The 20,068-nt window shown below is 39.1% G+C and overlaps 1 protein-coding gene across 6 annotated transcripts in view; it reads right to left on the bottom strand.

The window, feature by feature from the left end:
- Positions 1-1,760: 1,760 nt before the first annotated feature.
- Positions 1,761-20,068, bottom strand: part of adgrb1a (adhesion G protein-coupled receptor B1a) — a 196,570-nt gene continuing 178,262 nt past the window's right edge. For 4 of the 6 annotated variants that reach the window (XM_088326219.1, XM_088326222.1, XM_088326220.1 and 1 more), the window contains 7 exons: positions 19,254-19,425; positions 16,786-16,881; positions 15,967-16,006; positions 11,245-11,897; positions 9,315-9,350; positions 8,234-8,392; positions 1,761-4,964 (listed from right to left, as the gene is read on the bottom strand). In XM_088326219.1, the coding sequence (XP_088182345.1) occupies positions 4,782-4,964; positions 8,234-8,392; positions 9,315-9,350; positions 11,245-11,897; positions 15,967-16,006; positions 16,786-16,881; positions 19,254-19,425 (1,339 nt within the window). In that variant the 3' untranslated portion in view covers positions 1,761-4,781. The remainder of the gene's footprint in view (positions 4,965-8,233; positions 8,393-9,314; positions 9,351-11,244; positions 11,898-15,966; positions 16,007-16,785; positions 16,882-19,253; positions 19,426-20,068) is intronic. The other 2 variants (XM_088326221.1, XM_088326224.1) reach the window with 2 other exon arrangements.

The raw sequence follows: 20,068 nt of genomic DNA, 5'->3' as shown, positions 1-20,068 counted from the left end.
TATATGATTTAATCACAAGATATCGCTGTATTGTGTCATGCGGCCGTGAACAAGTGCTACAATGCACAAGGAAGACTATAAACTACAGAGAAACAATTTGGCTGAACTGCACTGTTTTTCATCTTTCTTTTCATCAAGTTTTTTTTGGGGTACCTGTAGCAGAGATGGCAGAATTTCATTCTGATTTGAATATTGGACACCTGCAAAGGTGGTTGCATCGGATGTCAGTTTATTATTTTTATTATTGTACCTTGATGTACTTGATGTTTGTTGTTTTGACTATTATGCACAAAATGTAACTCTTGGCCCATCAAGTTGCTGTTCTTTGATTTCCACACGTTAAAGGGCGAGTCTGCTTTTGAAACCTAGGAGATTTAATACAAAGAAAGGGCTTGAGGGGAGGGCTTTTATAACCAGTTGGAATTTCTTATCTGATAATTTGGTTCTCTCCTGTTCTCTTTGCAAGTTCAACATCCATTGATGTTTTCTTTTCTTATTTTGAGGGTTTCCTAAATTAAAAACTTACCAGAGAGCCTCTTCTTATGTAGAATACACGTATTTCAACCTATAAGTAGTTCTTATGAATGCCTGTACATGTGCTAGTGCTTGTATTTTTCATGATTCGGAACAATATTAATTATTTTTTTAATATATTCTTTCCCACGAAGATGTGCTTTATAACACACAATGCCCCTTTAAAACCCAAACCTCTCATCAGCTTGATGTATACCATTGAACGTAGATTGACTTAAAAATATTTAGGGAAAGCAGAAATGCAGCCTGCAAGAAAAAATGCACGTTATTTAAAAACTATTTTTTTTAACATTAGTCAAAGGGGCAAAGATTTAATTAAATTCAAATTTTGTCCGCCCCCCTTTGGTTAATTCATTTTTACCTACTGTGAGGGCGTGTACACCCAGTGCTGTCACAGCAGAGCGTGCGCTTTATTTACAGCACCTGGTTTTCCCAGGCGGTCTCTCATCCGAGTCCAAACCAGGCCCGACACTGTTTAGGTCAAAAATGCCTGACTCACCTTAATGCAGGAATAGGTTGGACATTGCGTCCCAGAATCTCCCTTCTCACGTCACAGAACATTCGGATTCCGACCAAAATGAAATGAACTTCTAAAACATTTAAGTGTCTTTTTGAGGAAATACATGTTTTAATTCCTCACCTGAAACATTAAGTTCTTTTGTTTTTGTTTTTTAATTTATGTAATTAATTTTAATAATCTGATAAATTCCATTGTAGAACCATAAATTGATTTTAACTTTTGCACATACAAAAATCATTTTTCTTAACAGAATACTATTTCATTGGACTCTAGGTTCTGAATGATGATGAATTCCGTTCAAGTTTATGTTTACAAATATTAAACTAAAATTTCTTGGGTCTTACGATGGTTGTGCAACATCAAAATTATTACAATAGCTTTCTTTATTTAAAGTAAAAGTAGTCATTCAACCAGTTCCTCCCTACACAATTTACATTTTTATAGGTTCATTGAAGAATTGGATAGCCATAATTATTTACCGTGTGACACTAATAAATACAAGCAGTTTCAAAAGAAAATGAACACTTATAATGTATATGATAGAGATGGGCAAGTACCAAATCCAGGTATTGGTTACCACTACTATTTATGCAAATGTAGTTGGTACCAGTTGCCTTCTTTTGGCCAGTTACCAACCAGGAACCTAAAATTAGAGCAATAATGAAATGCCATAAAACAAATGTGAAATTATATATATATGTACGTGTGTGTGTGTGTGTGTGTGTGTGTGTGTGTGTGTGTGTGTGTGTGTGTGTGTGTGTGTGTGTGTGTGTGTGTGTGTGTGAGAGAGTGATTTAAATGTAACTTTTTAAAAAGGGAACGTGTGTATACTGTAATTGAGTGGCTCTTAGTTGTAAAAAAAAAACCTTCTTTCAAAAAAATGTATGAGATTAAAAATACTTAAACTACTATAGCTGACAAACATTCTTTAAAAAAAAAAATCATACTGTGGGTCGAGAAATTACCAATGATTTTAGATAATTTTAGTTTTGCCGAAGGGGAGATGAGATAATTGTCCACCATCTTGCTGCTACTGATACCCCAAAACCTCAAAACATCTGGGCAAAAAATTGAGAAGTAAAATTTTGCTTTTTGGTCACTTTGAGTCTCCATTGCTCGTATTCTTCCTTGTGCTTTATAGCACTCGTTTCTGGTTTCACTACAACATACAGCAGCACACATGCATACACACTGTCCCTTTATCGGATACTCATAAGGAAAAATGTAGGTACTAAATGGTATTGTTGTGTGTTTTCTGATATCAATAACTATTTAAGTTGTCGGTATGGTTATCTGATAAAATGTGATATCAAATGTTTTCGTTCTGATTGATAGAAATCCATAGAACATTTTAGTAGTTTAGAATTGTTAAAAACAGATAATAATTATTAAAATTTAAAAGGGAACTATTTTAACTTTTTTTTTCATACAGCCTGCAGGTTGGTGAGATATACTTGGTAGTCCCACTGACTGTAGTCTGGACACCCCCTGCAATCAATAGTACAGTCAAAAACGCATTAATGTTGTCACAAATAAAGAACAAACAAAAGAAAATACTTTTCTCAATGACGCTATACACTAAAATCACAACAAATGCTTTTGTATAAGTACATATATATATATTTATAGATATATTTGATTTTTTTATTAGAAATAAGACACATTCACTTTGTGCTCTGAAAACTGTACATTAACAAACAGATAACCCCAGGTCAAAAATAAAATCCAGGTAAGGTGGTGTTTGTGTGTTTGTTGGAGCCGGGGGGGGTGCTCAAAGAGAAATTTGAGGCCTCGAAGAGCAATTCTGGCAATGGGGCAGATCAGACAACAGCGAGAGCATCAATGGTCGCGGTAGAAAAAACACCTCAGTTACATTTGTGATACAGAACACACATATAGTCCGCTATCCTGAAAAGACAGCAAAAGGGAAAAGGGTACCATTATCGTTTTCTCACGATAGTTTCAGTAACGACTCTTCTCAAGCGGTGTATGAAATATATTCAAACGCTGAAAGATCTCTGGCAAATAATTACAATGCTGTACATCGTGACTCCAAATGAGCCTTGTGCTTCCGCGTTTATGTACCACAATATACGGCATTTATGTATTTATAGAATTTCTCATGTACCTTTCTCAACTCAACATAAACACTCTTTAATGTTAAACATTCAATATCAATGTCAACAGGAAACATGGCCGCTATCCTTGGAGGCCAAATTAGACGTCTGGAATCTCAGAATTGTATCTGTTTGGGCACCTTGTTTCGTTTCCATCCACCCGGCCCCGGTGCCAACCACTCCAGGGCCAAGGGATTGAATAAATACACGGCGCTCACCTGACACCGTTTTCACCTGCGCCGTTTTCAGTTAGGCCCCGAGTTGTTTACGTCACATCTTTCCAGATCAGCCGGCCTATCAAAATGTTAACATTATTGTTGCTACCAGTACGTTAATGTCGTACAAAGTTCATTTTTTATGCATTTTAAGACTTGTATGGCGTAGGAGAAAATCTGTGCTGATAAAACCCAAATTTGCCATTTATAGGTACCATTCGGTATGCACTGAAGATCAAGAAATAGCAATTCAATCAAGTTTACTGTGGTAGCCTCCATTCTGTTTCATTTTTTCACCGCAAACTAGTGATTGGTCAGTCAGTAACGAAAACAAATCTAAGAGTCTGCTTATTTCAATGATAGTGATGATTCCAAAGCAGAGTACATTGTCCTTCAGTGGCAGAAGCAGCCGAATCAGTTCCTTAAAGCTGAGGCACCTCGAGATACCAATCTTCAGAAAAGACCGCGGATCTTTCCCTTTTTGTTTTACACATTTTGCTGGTTTTCAGGGGTTGTAAGTGCAAATTGTTTGAAATGAAATCATAGTTTTTTATTTTTTTATTTTATAGTTTATTTTTAGCAGGAGAGAGTTAATACCGTGTAAAATTATTTGTTTTTTTGTAAGGAAAAATACAATTGTTTGTAAGGCCATGACGCCTTGGACATTGATGCCAATGAAACGTAATGAGAGAAAATTTTGTGTTTTTGATATATAACTTCCACAACTGTTAAATTTAGATGCATAAATTGAGGACTTAATTTGTGGCTAATAAAGATGAAATACCATAAGTGCGCTGTGGATATTAAATAAAGTGATGTCAAACCTCTCTGTTTGCTCCTGTTATGTATTATATGAATCGTCGACCAATGTCTCCTCTGGAAGGGCGTTATAAATGTTTCCAGACGTCACAGCTATGATTTGTATTAAGAGCCAGGTGCGCACAGGGCTTAAGTAGCATAGCATCAGGCGCTTGCGAGTCTGTCCTCAGACTATTGTAGGTTTTTCAATTCATTGCAAAACTTTCTTGGACTGTACTCAAAAGCTCTGGTATTTAGTAGAAAGAGAGCGCGACAGTGACGCTTTAACAGTGAATGGTGAGAAAGAAGACGTGACTAATTACATTACAGCATTTACACACAAGACACAATGGAGTCACTAGCTCGCAGACGGTCTCCAGTTTGCTACTCATGTCCAAATTCAGAGAGCCACCTTATTAAATCTGATGGTCCAAACATGAAATGAAACATACAAAGACATGATGAGAGAAGTTCATAGTTGAAGTCCTGCGTTTGTTCTCTTTTTAATGACTCTTTTCAGGTTAGCAGCGAACTTCATCCAGTATGTGATGTGATCCTCGTTTGTCCAAGAGTGAAGTGAGAACTGCGGTCTGTTGATCACACCTCAGTCTGCAGGTCCATGATGTCCTGGCCCACCAAAGGAATGGTCGCGCTTGTCTTCTCCCACTCGACTGTGTGCATCTCCAACGGGGCCGCCGGGTCTTTTCGGCCCCAGGACGGAGGCGAGTGGCTCTTTTGGATGCCTTCCCATGACCTCTTACTTGGCGTCTGCTGCTTATCCTTACCACAAAAGGGAATGGACATTTGCTAATTAATATAATTATTCAAATTGATAAGTTTATTCTGCTTGCTTCTGTTTTTACTATTGAACACAAAGGAGATTGCATAAGATACCAGTGTTGTTCGTTATTTTGACTGTTATCGCTAATTGTTGTTTGTTTTTTGACTGAAATGCAATGTTTAAATAACTGACGCTATTGGCCAAATAATGTTGCTGTTCTTTGATTTTCCACACCCTTTAAAGCTGATCTGCTGTAACCAGTAAACTAATGAAAAGAAAAGGCTCAGGAGACGACCTTTAGCATGTTTTTAAATTACGCTGCAACATTGTTGACATATGATTTACTTTCTTCAAATTTACAATTTACTTTTTGGGCGGTTAGAAAACTAAACTATGGACAATTATACACATCCTTAACATCAGAGTTTTGTCAGAGTGGGTGGCACAATAAGTACATTTGAGAGCAATACAAAATGGTGTAATAATAGTAATAGTCTGTAGTCTGTACAGCCCTTCGAGACTTCTAGTGATTAAGGGCTATACAAAAAAAGCATGACTTTGACTTGACTTGAAACATTTTAGCCATACTTTTAGGTTTTAATTCTACCCTCTGGTTACATTGTTCCATTTGTTCAAAAGAAAAAACAGGTTTTGAATGTTAAAAAGAAGTTTTGTTCCACATTCTGGTCTGATTGATAGCTTCGTCTGATAATGGCATTTGCCCGCAGTGTGTGTAACGGTTAGGAGGAAAAAACAATAAGAATACAATCACACAAACAAACAAAGCCTTTTTTTTAGTTGATCCAAAATTCAACTAGGGCATTCTGACAGTCACATCACAACAGTTTACCACTACACACAACAGTCTGTACGAAATTCTTCTATGAGTCAAAGCAATCAATCATCAATGACCTCAGCAGCTTACCTTTATATCAACACCCACTTAACACTTCTATTCTTTACTAAACATACTTGAGAGTTTCGTTGAAATATTTCATTGAAAAGTTCACTTTCAGTAGTTACACCTAAGTTAGGGTACTTTAATTTATTAATCGAGAAAAGGTTTTTAAGTTCAAGGCTTTTGGGACCCTGGGGAGTGAAGAACCATCAAGTGGAAAAAAAGGGGTCCCTCAGTAAACCGTCCCTATCCTCAACCAAAATTGCTCCAGAGACAGAACAATAACTTAATTGTGAGGTCACAAAACAACACTGAATGGCATCCAAAAATGTTCAGGTCACAATGGCCTCAGTTGAGGTCATGTCACCGCGACTCGAAACCCCCCCCGGCAAAAATGGCACCCGTGGCTGAATTCCAAGTAGAGGGGAAGATTGCGAGTGCTAATCCTACTATTAGAGCTAGCATAAGAGTTTTAACAAAAGAAAACTTAAAGACCTGGATTTAATTCTATTGTATACCCGAAATTTCTGATGTAAAGAGATCAACTCTCAGTTTGTCGACTACTGCAACACAAGAGCAGGTTAACTACGTGCAAAAAGATAAATGTAGGTTTTGTAGTCATCGGTGTAAATCACAAACACAATACATAATTCATCGATTCTCTTTGGGAAAGACATTTTAATCTAATTTGTCCTCAATGGAACAAGGTAATGCTTTGCTTCATATGTGAAAATACATGTGAAGAGGTATCAACTGCTTTTGGTGCTTTATTTTGTAGAAAATAGCTTAAGTCAATTAACCACAGTAAACATAAAATTCTAATATTGACCCCACATTGAGATTTTGTATTATTTGTCGCCTTCTAGTACCAAAACAAAAACAACCTGATTAACTAAACAAAAACAAATATCAAGTCTAAAAAATATAAGTTTACATAATATGCAAAAATACATGAATTATCATACCAACATACAATAATTGAAATATTTGTAGTTCGAGAGATTAGCATATATTTAACATAACATGAGCTTCACCTAAAGGGAGATGACATACATTTTGCCATCTTGCTGCTACTGGTACCCAAAAACCTCAAAAAAGCTAGGCAAAAAAATAAAGTAAAATGGTGCATTTTTTTGTTGCGTTCTTACTTGTGCTTTACCAGTTTTGGTTGGGCTACACCAGGGGTGTACAGCCTTTTTTAAGCTGAGAGCTACTTTTTAGATTTTTTTTTTCCTTACTTACAAGTGCACAGGTCACCCAGTTTGATATGCATTTCAAATTACAAATTATCATGCTATTACTATGTTGTTAGTATGTTATTACCAGTTTAATTGTTGGATGTGGGGTTAAACAGACTGTCAACCATTGAAAAATTATCTTAGAAAAAAATCACAATGACCCAACATTTGTGAGCTATATTCAGAGTAACTTTGCGGACACCTCAACTGCCCGAGGGCACCACATTGAATCGTTTCTTCCGGCGCCGTCACGAATGGCAGCCACTCCAGCAGCTCCCGTGTTATTTTCGATTTTTCGATTGTTCTCAGCTCAGGGATGCTGCTAGAAATGTGAATTTCCCTTCGGGGATGAATAAAGTATCTATCTATCTATCTATCTATCTATCTATCTATCTATCTATCTATCTATTGGAGATCCCCTGCGCTGCACCATACAGTGAAATCTAGTGGTAAAATAATACACACTGTTCCTTTATATAAACATAAAAATAAGTGATGATTTTCCCTAAAATGTCTATTCCTTGAAGGGATAATAATGGAAATTTAGAAGCAAAGTGAAGTCAATATTTTGCTACTGCATGAGGACAGACAAATTGGAATGACAAAAATAAATACTTTGAATGATAAAGAGAAAAGAGCACCTTAGGCAACACCGTTTTTCCTTGTCTAACCAAAAGATTACTTTTGATGCAGATGCGGTAGAAAAGTAGATTTCGACTTCCGGATCTCTTTTCTTGCATCTTTCATCGACTTAATCACATAACAGGGTGTTAAAATATGAGGCATTAGTTTTTTAGCGTTGTTGAATACGGAGCGAAGTAGAATTACATGGGAAAAGCAAACAGGCCAAGAGGAAGGAAGGGAAAATGGAGTTGACATCTCTTTTGAATTTTTAATAGAGGGCACTTCTCTACGAAGGTTTCCCACAAGAACAAGCTTTTTTTTCTTTCACAATTTAGCCAGAAGAATTGGACGCACATGGTTTTTGTGTGCTTCAACAGTAACTGATTGAACGGAACGCTAATTGGATCGGACTCCACCCAAGTTTTAGATTTTGTCTCTCATTATAAAAACATTGTTGGATAGGTTGGGGTTGGGTAGGAAAGGGAGCAGAACAGAATGAAGTCTTTACACTCATGTTGGTCTTGTCGCTGCTGGCAGAGGACACACTCCATCTTTTAGTAGCTCTGCCGTCAACAGGAGGAGACGCTACATCCAAGTCTGCACTGGGAATCTTCCTGCTCAGGTCTTGAAACATGTCCAGGTGGCGTTTCCGGGTGTGCATTATCTTCTACACAGGAAGATTGTACATTACTGCAACGATTAGTCGACGTTGTCGAAAAAAAAAAAAAAAAAAAAAAAAACGATTGTTGGAATGAATTCCATTGTCGACTATTGTCGCCAGAGTGAGGCATCTTACATGATTAAAATCTCTGCTGAGAGTTGCTCATGCGCAATAGAGTCTGACTCGAGTAGTAATATACAGAATTTACATTGTCAACATCACGTACGCGTACTAAAACTTCTAAAGTTTGGGAGAATTTTAGCCTGGATAGTACCGTATTTTCTGCACTACAAGGGGCCTTTTTTTCGCTTCTATTTTTCATACATACGGACTATAAGGCGCACAGAATTAAGGATACAATAAGAGATACCGTGTTTATTTGTGTATAACCATTGGGCTGTTTTCACAGTATTTTAGTGCAATCATTAATGATCAATCAAGGAGAGTCGCTGATCGAGTTGCAGTACCTTGGTGATGCACGGACATGTAAAGAGTGTGTACAAATAACAAGGATTGGGGGGTATAATGTGGCTATATTTCTAAATAGCATGCCATTTTCATGAGGATAATCATTATTGATTATTTTATTTATTTATATACATATATATATATATATATATATATATATATATATATATATATATATATATATATATATATATATATATATATATATATATATATATATATATAAGAATTGAGGGTGGGGTTGACTCAGATGTAGCCCTACTGACGGCCTAGGTGGCCCACCACTGGTTATAGCCTTAATATTTCATAAAGACGTCCGTCAATTCCACTTAAGCCTCTTCTCGTTCGATTCCAATCATTTTAATATGGTTCCAAACCCAAAATTGAATTTTAAATATATGCAAACACGGACCAAAGAGACAAATCAGAGTTCTTTGTATGAATGAAAGTCTAAAATTACCTCAAAGTCAAGCTCTGCATAGCGTGATTTTCGCCTCTGGGGGGGAGATGATAGAGAGAGATTAAAGACTGAGAAGATATCATGTGCTAGGAGGCAAGACAAATGTGCGAGTATTCTAAAGACGTTTATTTTATTGTGGTGAAAAGTCAATAAGGGATTTTTTGCAGCCAGCCGCGAAGGGAGAAAACAAGGTTTGTCGCTGGTCATTCCGGGCCCGTTGGCAAAAGCTTGCATTTAACAGATTGTGACCAAATGACCTTTAAGTCAGCTGTCACTGCATAGTGAGGGAAAACTTGACCTTCAGGCTGCCCAGTTGCTCTGGCAGCTGCTGCCTCACACGCCATAATGAAAGTGTATTTTGCCCTCAGGTGAAAAGACACCAGCAGACAGATGTTGAGGCCTCTCACTGCGTCGCCGAATCTTGCAGCTGCACTTAGCTCCGTCATCTTCTACTCGAGTCCATCCGTTTTACCAGCCAGGGCTTTTTTACTATGGCCATCTTGGATGGATCTTTTTGCTTGCCCATGATAGCGGTTGCCCTCATACAAAGCATCAATGAAACTGAATATGCATGAGATGTATGGTTGATGTATGGATGAGAAAGAAAAAGAAACATGTTGTGTGACGACACAAAGATGTCTAATCCCGGCCCCGAAAATGTATACCGTATTTTCCACACTATAAGGCGTACCTCTCCAAAAACATAGTATTTTATGATATATTTTCATATATAAGGGGCACTGGACTATAAGACAACCGTAAGAGCCAAGGTTGCATACAAAATTGAAAACTGTATTTTCCTGACCATTAGGCGCACTCAAAAAGTTGAGTGTTATATTCCGGTGTGCCTTATATGAGGACAAAATTGGAAATAAGTTATCACATTTGTGTAACTATTGATAAGTCTCTAAATTTTATCGCTGACCACAATTGCATAATAACGGTGACAATAGAAATTTAGCCGAATAGCAATCGTAAAAACAGAATCCTTACCACCAGGCCGCTAAGAGCATAGATGGTCGTTTACACTTGCGTAACGGTAGACAGGAATAGAACCCAAGTCACAGCAGCCCCAAAAACTATTTTTGGGTGGTATGCCTCATAATTTGGTGCGTCTTATTGCACAGAAAATTTGGGTTATACATTTAAAGGAAAATAACTACTTCCATAGAGCAGAAATTAACATGATGGCGTATGGATTACCACCAAAGCTACTTAATTCATTTAACAATGGTTACTGTGCTCTCCAAAGTATCCCCTTTTTCACTAGCTACACAGCTAGTGAACGACATGAAACAACCACAAACGATTTCAAACGAGCATTTGTAAGTCGGTGTCCTTGCTGCCTCAAAGTTCTGCGTTTTTTTCCCTTTTAGCAACAATTAATATGTCTACCAAAAGAGGGTGCTCCAAGACCACTCTTAACGTTTCTCAAAGGCAGAGCAGTGGGCTCCCATTGGCACAAATGATTGTGAATTACTTGACTAAATATACACAATCAAACAAATACAAACTACTGGATGAAAGGCATTGAATTAATTAACGGAGCCCTTTGATTATTATAGAAAACCCTTTCTTCATTGGTTGAAAATTAACAAGCATGTTTGTATGTTAACCTTGACATGTCACTCAAAGACCACTTTAAATGTTTTTCAAAAGCAGAACAGTGACCACATGAAGATTCATTTAATTGTAACTGTACACTCTCAATTTTATTCACTGTATTTTTCGGGATATAAGGCGCATCGGTTACTCGCGCCTCAGAATCCAGAAAATACATTAAGTTCTTTACATTTTCTACAGAATTCAATTTTAAAACAACCACCCTTTACTCTTAGGAAGTTCTTATTCATAATACATGCATTTGTACTTTTTAATTGATTTTTGGTGTTTGGCTTCAAAAACCACGGAAATAAGTGCTAGCACTCACCTCCAAGGAGCTGGTGGACAATGTCGAAATGGTTTCACTCTTAGTCATGACAACGGATTCGGCTCCATTGCAGGCACTGCCGTCCGGTTTGGAGTCCTTGGGCAGGTTTTGTAGGTGGTGCACCGGGGAGTCTCTTTCCGAGCAGGACACACTGACCTGTTCAGCGGGAAGGCTCTTCAATCCAAAACCAAGTGACGGCTCACCACCGACCGGGTTCGCCAGTTGAACGAGCCTCGTCTGAGGAAGCTGCTCAACACTGATGTTGTATTTAGTGGGTTGCTCTTCTTTGCCCTTGGTGGGCCTCAGGGTGCCCACATTGTTGTTGGGTAAAAGGACCATGCCCGGGGCTTTGCCACTGCCTTCACAACTGCTTCCCTCACCAGTCCTTTGTGGAAGATCACCATCCAGCTGTTTAAAGAGTTCACTGTCACAGATGTAGATGGATTTGGCACCTGGCAACTCAGTGCTGATTCCTTTAGCGGAGCATTTTTCTCTGCGCAGAGTCAGCGTGTGGCTGCTATAATCGGCCATGTTCTGGAGGTGGACTTTGGCCATACTGGCTGGCATTGTATTGAAGTTGGGACCCCGCTGAATGGTTGCAGCCCCAGAAGAGGCTTTGTCTTCACCTTTGAGAGAGGAGTGCTTCATGGTGCCTAAACGAGCAAAGAAAGGTTAAAATATTCATTCGATTTATACTGAGGTTTAATAGAATCCATTCTATGATTTTAGATGACTTCGGAGCTGGTTGACTTTTACAAATTCCCTTTGAGACTAATTAAATTTCATTTGAGGAACATTCTACCCTGTTGCCGCACTTCAAACTGTACTTGTACACGACAACGCAAGCAAATGCGATACGAGGGAAATTCCATTAAAACTTGGGGAGAAAAAAATCTAAAAAGAATAGAAGAAAAATAGTAATGTTTCCAAGTAAATGTTGGCCTAGTTTTTTTTCTCTTTTAAAATATCACTTTTCTATTAGTACATTTTTAAAATAACTATTATACGGTGGCCCTTCTACATATGAGATAAATTATTTCCTGGAATGAACTTTTATCTCGTATCTCGAACAGATTATTCCCTAAAGAAATAACTGAAAACCATTTAATTTGTTATCAAGCTTGCAAAACCATATAAATTAATCCTAAATAGCTCTACAACACATCTTCTTGATCACTAAAAACACATTAAAACATCCATCCATCCATTATACGCACTGCTTATCTTCACCAGGGTCGCCATCCCTAACTATCTTCGGGAAGTGGGCAGGGGACACCCTGGACTGGTTGTCAGCCAGTCGCAGGGCACAAAACCTGACATGCATGTTTTTTGGAATGTGGGAGGACACCGAAGTGCCCGGAAGAAACCCGCGCAAGCATAGGAAGAACATCCAAACTCCAAACAGGAAGGCTGGGAACTGGATTTAAACCCATGACCACAGAACTGTGGAGCGGACACGCTAACCACTGCCCTGCCGTGCTGCCTCAAATTTAAACAGTAATCACAAATTCAAATAATAAAATGACTATTATACAGTGGCCCTTATACATTCATTCCCAGATCTAGCTTGTATGTAGAATTTTTTGTATCTTTCCCCATTAGAAATAACTGAAAACCCATTAATCTTTTCCTGGCGTCCCAAAATAATCCATGTTTACCCATAATAGCTATTAAACTCACACTCTTAACCATTAAAACACACTCAAATAGTAAAATAACTAATATCCAGTATCCCTTCTAGATTTGTTCACGGTTGTAGTTCGTCCCCAGAATTTCTCGTGTCTTGAACTGATGTCTCCATAAGGAATAAGAAAAAAAAACAATCTGTTCCCAGCCAACCAAAATCATCCAATTTAACCCTAAATCGCTATAAAAGACATGTTCCTGATCACAGGAACACATTCAAATAGAAAAATGAATCCATTCACGGCCCCACATAATCATCTAAGTTAACCCTAAATAGCTTCAAAAATTAATAATTCTATTCTATTCTATATTAAATAGCTACAACAATCTTCCTGATCACTTAAAACACATTGACATAGTAATAGAACATGAATAGCAATCTTGGAACACTCGGCCCTCTAGTCGTAGCGTCTGGAAATTCTGGTCACTTGGGTTTTATTTTACTTGTTTGTCGTGCAAGATTTTTGCTTGAAAGTCCTTTCTTATCTTTTATATATATATATATATATATATATATATATATATATATATATATATATTTCCTCCGGGCACTCCGGTTTCCTCCCACGTTCCAAAGACATGCATTTCAGGTGAATTGGCCGGTCCAAATTGTCCCTAGGTGTGAATGAGCGAATTAGTTGTCTGTCCCTGTGTGCCCTGCGATTGGCTGGCAACCAGTTCAGGGTGTCCCCTGCCCACTGCCCGGAGATGGCTGGGATGGGCTCCAGCCCCCCCGCGACCCTAATGAGGATAAGCGGTACGGCTAATGAGATGAGATGATATATATATATATATATATATATATATATATATATATATATATATATATATATATATACATATAAACATACACACACATAACAGTAAGGGTGGGCTGATTTCTGCACACTCAGCGCTTAATGGTAAAATATAAGTTTACTTTCCCCTTGTATTTGTTTGTTTTTACATTTTTACAACTAGCACTTTGGCCTGAAAGTTCCCAACCCCTGCTTAAACAGTAATTTTATTTGTGAAACTAATGCCTGAGTTTGTAAAGGGGTTGTTTTTTTTGTTTGAGTGTATGATATAGTATTCAATTGTATAATAATTTATAAAAATGAAAGGTTTCTACTTCACGGATTTAATTAGTTCTAATTAGAATCTGACCCCCGCGATGATTGAAAAGTACAAGTTTAAAGCTTGTTGAAAGTGGGACTCTGCTTCAATGGCCGTGCAAAGTGGCTTAACATTGGCAGGAATTTGAACGTATTGTCATTTGCTAATCCAGAGCTACGCAAACATTAAGTGACATATGCGAGAACTGGGATGTTTTTCATCTTCCATTATAACGAACATATGCTTACCACATGGCACTGTGCATTAGCACGCTGCAACATGAGTTGACGGTCATGGTTGAACAGACATGGCAACCGTTTGCGTTCAAAACGCCATAAAACACTGCACCTGTGTTTACTGCCTATAACATATAGCACATCTCGCCAGGTAATACCATAAACTTGCCGCCGCAACGGGGTGCTCGATTCACATTGACATGAGCAAACCACTCACTCACAATTTGCCTCAAGTTCTGTCTGCCATCTGCCCTCAACAGTGAAAACCGGGATTCCTTCATGAAGATAAATTCTCCGGAGCAGGCAGGGCACTATCAAACGTAGAACATTCGCCCACTCGAGTCGGTTACGATGTCACACAGGCATTCAGATTAAGATCCCGGTGAGGACGACCAGCATGCAGATGAGCTTCCCTGGGGGCTTCTGACACTTGGTGCTGAGAAATTCTTTGATTATGTGAACAGATTGTAGCAGCAGGTTGCTTTGTCCCAGAAAATATTGGAGGTAAACAAGCTGGATGTGAAGGTCTGGGACGGGCGTGGTTTTAGGATTGATTGAACGTGCACTCCCTTACAAAACTTGCTACATCTGTGCCATTAGGGTGAGATGGATTGTTCCCTTGATGGTTGATGATGATCTTTGTGGTTATGACTTAGGGTTGTCGGTCATTAATTTTGTTTTTGTGCGGATTTCACATCCTGGGTCGATGCCTTGTCCAGGCAGTTGACCAACTTTTGTTTTTGTTTTTCTCCTGCTAGTCAGGGAATATCATCAACAAAACGGAGGTTATCAAAGTTAATGCTGACTGTACCATCATGTTAATCCAGGGTTTTGATCTACATCCTCTTCAGGAAGATGTTTGGAGAAAGAAAGCAGCCTTGTCCCACACTGACTGGTTTGAAACAACTCTCCAATGGTGCTACTGATCAGAATTCCACTTCTGGTAGTGAAATCATTCCAGTGGAATGAAAAAATCAGAATCATCCAAGAGCTGGTTACTTCTATCTTCCTCTACCCTTGCAAGTCATGGATTCACAGCAAAGCTGGAAAAAAAAATCCAGGCCATGGATATACAATACTAAAGTAAAACCCTTAGTCAGCAGCTACAACGCCCATGCGACAAATAAAACTGTGCAAAACACCTTTATGTGGCACATTTTGTGATTAGGAGCTATACAGATAAATGTGAACTGACTTGACTTGGGATCGACCCTAGGAAGAACTGTTGTCAAATGTGCGTGAACAAAAACTTTAGTGGTATGGTCACGTCAAAAGATCATTAGGTCTGGCCATGATCATTTTCCAGGGCACTCTCCTTGGGGTCAAAAGGCAAGAAAGACAGAAAAAAACTGGGCCGACAACAACAAGGCATGGACAAGTGACAGCTTTGCCATGACCCAAACTCAGACCAGGAACTGTCAGCAATGGGGAGAGCTGTCAGAGTGGGGTCCTCAACTGTGCCTTGACCACTCAGTTGGTTAAGGGATCCGTGAACTGTGCATTGTCTCATAGATATTAGATTTGGATTGTAAATTGTAAATTGAGGTAGATGGTCTTTCCCATATGTAGATAGAAAAACCTTTGGATCTTTGAGTCCAGGTCACAAAAATTGAGAATAATAAGTCAATTAGGAAAAAAGTGTGAACACTGGAATTGTTTCAATGGTGCAAAAATGAACCAAAGTACAAGACGGAAATGCATTTACCTGATCTGCAAGCCATATCGACATCCTTTTCAAAGTCAGTCTGGTGACAAAATATAGAAAGAAATTGTTATTTTTTGGGGGGTAAAATGTAAAATGTTAACACATTCATTTTCACAGTTCACATGATCTCCTATGGGCAATGGACTCTGGTGAGATCCGATCTGCAACCTCAGTGGAAATGTTTAAATCTAAGCTTAAAACTCACTTCTACTCTATAGCATATGAATAACCTAAACTGCTTATGTGTAATAACCTGTGAAGCCCTTTGAGACTCTTTGTGATTAAGGGCTATACAAATAAAAATGACTTGACTTGACTTCTTGGGGATCAATGAATGTGGGAGAAAAAACAAATTATTTTAGATCTATAACCTCCAATAAAGTACACTTTCGAAGGGACTCTGTATATAATCTAGCGCACCCTACTGGTAAATAAAACTTTATTCATTAAAAAACAATACTGGTTTTAATAATAGGTAAAATACATGTACTATTATATGAACGTGTGCTGAGTTTATTCTGTTTTTATAATTGGACAGCTACAAAAGAGATTTTTAGAAACGGAGGTAAAAATAAACTCATTGAGTATTACAACTATGAAAGTGGCTGTGTTGTTCTAGTAGGCTTTTCTTGTCTTTTTATGTGTGTTTGTACTTTTTACACCATATTCATTATTTGACACTATAGACAAACAAGTTGGCCAATTGTGAATCACCTTCATCATTGAAGATTTTTTTTTTTACATTTTGATTAAAAAAAACATTTAAATGTAAAATGATTCCCATGTTTGCTCGGAAAGGTAGAAAATCATTATGCATACCACAAGCTGAGCATGTCCATTCTGGAACGATCCACCAGAATCCCCATTACCGTCTTCCTGGCGGTCCACCACGCGGCACTTTACCGCTTCCTGAACCTGTTTAACAGAGTAAAGTTCCCGGTTTAGATTTTGCTCTACTATGTTATGCATAAAATATATTATTCATAAATGAAAAAAACACAATAAAGCTCATGTCCTAGAGTAAGTTTACAAATTGGTTTTGTGAAATGTAATAAATAACCTGATATTATCATCAGTGAGAGGGGTAAAGACATGGAATTAAAAGAGAAGGACAAATTCAAATTCAAAAAAAGCGCCCCACAAAATCGCATCTTCAAAAATCTCTTTTCCCTGATAAAGGACAGAAAAGGCATAAATATTAAAAAAGCAAAACAAAACAAAAATGTTAACGACGTAGTGTCAGAAATACTCCAGTGCCTTGAAAGTTCAGATCATTTGATTGCGAGCATCGCTCTCGTCCCCCTCCCCACTCATCTTTTGCTCATCTAGTGTCACTTAAGGCCCGGTCACACAGCCTTTCACGGGCGACTGTTCCGCGTCCTTATCGCGGGTAACCGCGGCTGCATCGCGTTTGACCGTGCTTATACGCGGTACACACGCTAATGCACGTGATAACACCGCGATACAGGCGCAGAACAAACGTGCTATGACCGTGCTTCACCCGCGATTACCCGCTAAAATTTCGCGTCCTACCCGCGTGTAACCACGTCTTGGCCGCGGCCGTAGCACGTCCTAGCACGTTCGTACCGCGTCTTTACCTCGTGTGTACCACGTGTGCCGCCCGCGGTTACCCGTGGTCTAAAGTTTTGAGCAGCGCAAAACTTTTTCGCGCGGCCGACCGCGTGTGAATTTCTTACCGCGTATAAAGCACTGCTGTATCTCGTCTGTATCGCGATCTCAAAGCGTCCAACAGCGTCTGCTTCACGGGCAGAAATTTCTGGCCGTGATTCAGCCTCGATACGCCCGTGAAAGGCTGTGTGACCGGGCCTTTAGCGGCGGAGTCTGCGGAGGCTCCAGTGAATTCGGGTGAGACTATGTTAGTGAGTGGTTATGTAGAACAACTATTTTACAATCTAATACTTAGACTTTGTTCTCATCAACAAAAATTATTCCTTATTTTAGCTGCATTGAATCGAGTGAAACAATTATCAGCCTGGCTTAATTGGTGCGTGTGTGTAAGCTATGTGGTGGTCATCCCCCTCGCACTAGGATGGACACCATTCAAAAGTCTATTACCCCAAATAACTATAAAGAAACACACAAAACCTCCTCCCGATTAATTTATTTTACTTTATGACCTATGACTTTATTTTTTATTTTATATATTAGGCCAGGGAGAGAGGGCAAGAAAGGGAGGAGACGGAACCTGCAGCCCCGGAGAACACAGGTAACACACTCGCCTGTGTTTCCCGCTCCTACATTAGAGGTTAGATCTTGGGTCCAGACCGGAACCGGAAATTTCGGCTGGGTTCGGGCTTAAAATGTCAATCATTAAGTTGGGCCGGTCGTGCTTCTCTCTCACCTATTTTTTCTTTTTTTTTCTTTCGTGGAGGAGCTACAAAGCATGCATTACAAGTATTTATTGAGATAAAGAAAATGCTCGCCAAACCATCGATTTAACTCAAAATTGCTAAAACCAAATACATTTTCCTGGTGCTGGGGTAAAAGACGCGTGGCTTCCTCCTTCCACCTCCCTTACGTCAGACGTCATTTCTTGCAATTATCTTACAAGTTTTACAAACTTTTTTTTGCTTTTTGGCCAAAACTTTCACTATTTGCAGCTTGGAGTCTGCAGAATTTTCTTTTCTTTTCGGTGCCATTTCGTTCAGTTTCACTTTCGCTCGCTGCACATCGCCGAGATGCGCACCTCAATGCCAAATCGTTCAGTTAGGCGCTGCTCTCGAAGTGCACGCTTCGTTTGAGGGACTAGGCCCCAAGTAAACCCCAAGCTGCGTAATTTTGCCCAAAAACACAGTTTGGTTCTAAAGTACGCACGACCGGAGTAAAGATTCGTGTTTACTTTGGCGGCACATTAAAGCTCGGGTTTATTCCGGGCTCGTTTATCAAATCAAGTTAATCCGTCAGGTTAGGGCGGGTTGGGGTTTATATACCTGCGACTCGGGCCAGGTCTGGCTGATTTTTGTAGGCCCCATCTTACCTCTTTCCCGCATGCATTCAATTGGGTTGTCTGAATGCCGGGGGTGGACTTCAAAAAATTTAGCACCTGACAAAGGCCACTCGCCGCATGGCTCCTAAATGCTAATGAGACCTTTGGGAACTAGAGCGCGGCGGAAGAACGAGCGCAAAACCTTTAGAAATCATCCTCTTAGGACAAACAACATCGGAGGTGAATGCAATGAACCTGAACAATTAGAGAGCGACTGAAGCAGTTGCAACTGTCTTTATTAAAAGATCAAAAAAAGGAAGTGACAGCGTTGTCATATCACCTCTCTTCGCAGGATGCAGTGCACCATGACGATGACGAAGCCTTCCATGGAATCAAAGACGGCAAAAAGGATCTGGAAAAGTGCCGAGCGCCGGTCGGTGATGGCGAGCACGGCTGACATCCACGTTAGGGCCAAAAGGGGCAAAACCACGCAGGAGCTCCACAGTGACGCCCTGTAGGACAGGAGTGGGACAGCAGTCAAGAAATAGCGTAAACAGAGGTAACCTGCGGTAATACTTTTTGAAACATTGTACTATGAGACGCACCGGATAATAAGGCGCAGGCAATTAAAACTATAGTAAGAACTATCGTGTGTACATTTCTGGTATAATTTAGTCAATCAGTTGATAAGTGTCACTGACCAAAATCACAAAACGGTAATCCAACCCAGGTCACAACGGTAAGAGCGTCTTCACTAGGATTGATGGAATGTGCACTAGACCAGCAGTGATAAAGATAACGTATGAATAGGCATTCATTTATAATTCATTATCACACTACTTGTGCTCGTTGCCAGAAACACTTATTTGCATACTGCATTTTGTTTTGCATTCAAGTGGTTGGCAAACTACGGCCAGTGAGCCACCTGCAGCCCATCAGGCTTTGTTATCCAGCCTGCCAAATGAAAAGGATCAAAATCTAATGACATTATGTATGTATAAAAGTAGATAAAGTACGAGTAATTTTTTTGTGTGAACCTTAGCCCCAATGTCCCTTTGTGTGTCTACAACAAAACTATCACGGCAGAAATAATATAACATGTAGATGTCTGCATGTGTATTTATTTCATCCATTATGTGCACCGCTTGTCCTCAG

The sequence above is a fragment of the Urocampus carinirostris genome, chromosome 2, assembly GCF_059441175.1.
Source record: "Urocampus carinirostris isolate Australia breed hairy pipefish chromosome 2, RoL_Ucar_1.0, whole genome shotgun sequence".
Lineage (NCBI taxonomy): Eukaryota > Metazoa > Chordata > Actinopteri > Syngnathiformes > Syngnathidae > Urocampus > Urocampus carinirostris.
Note: the sequence above shows the minus strand (reverse complement) of the source record. Positions and strands in the feature narration are given on the sequence as shown.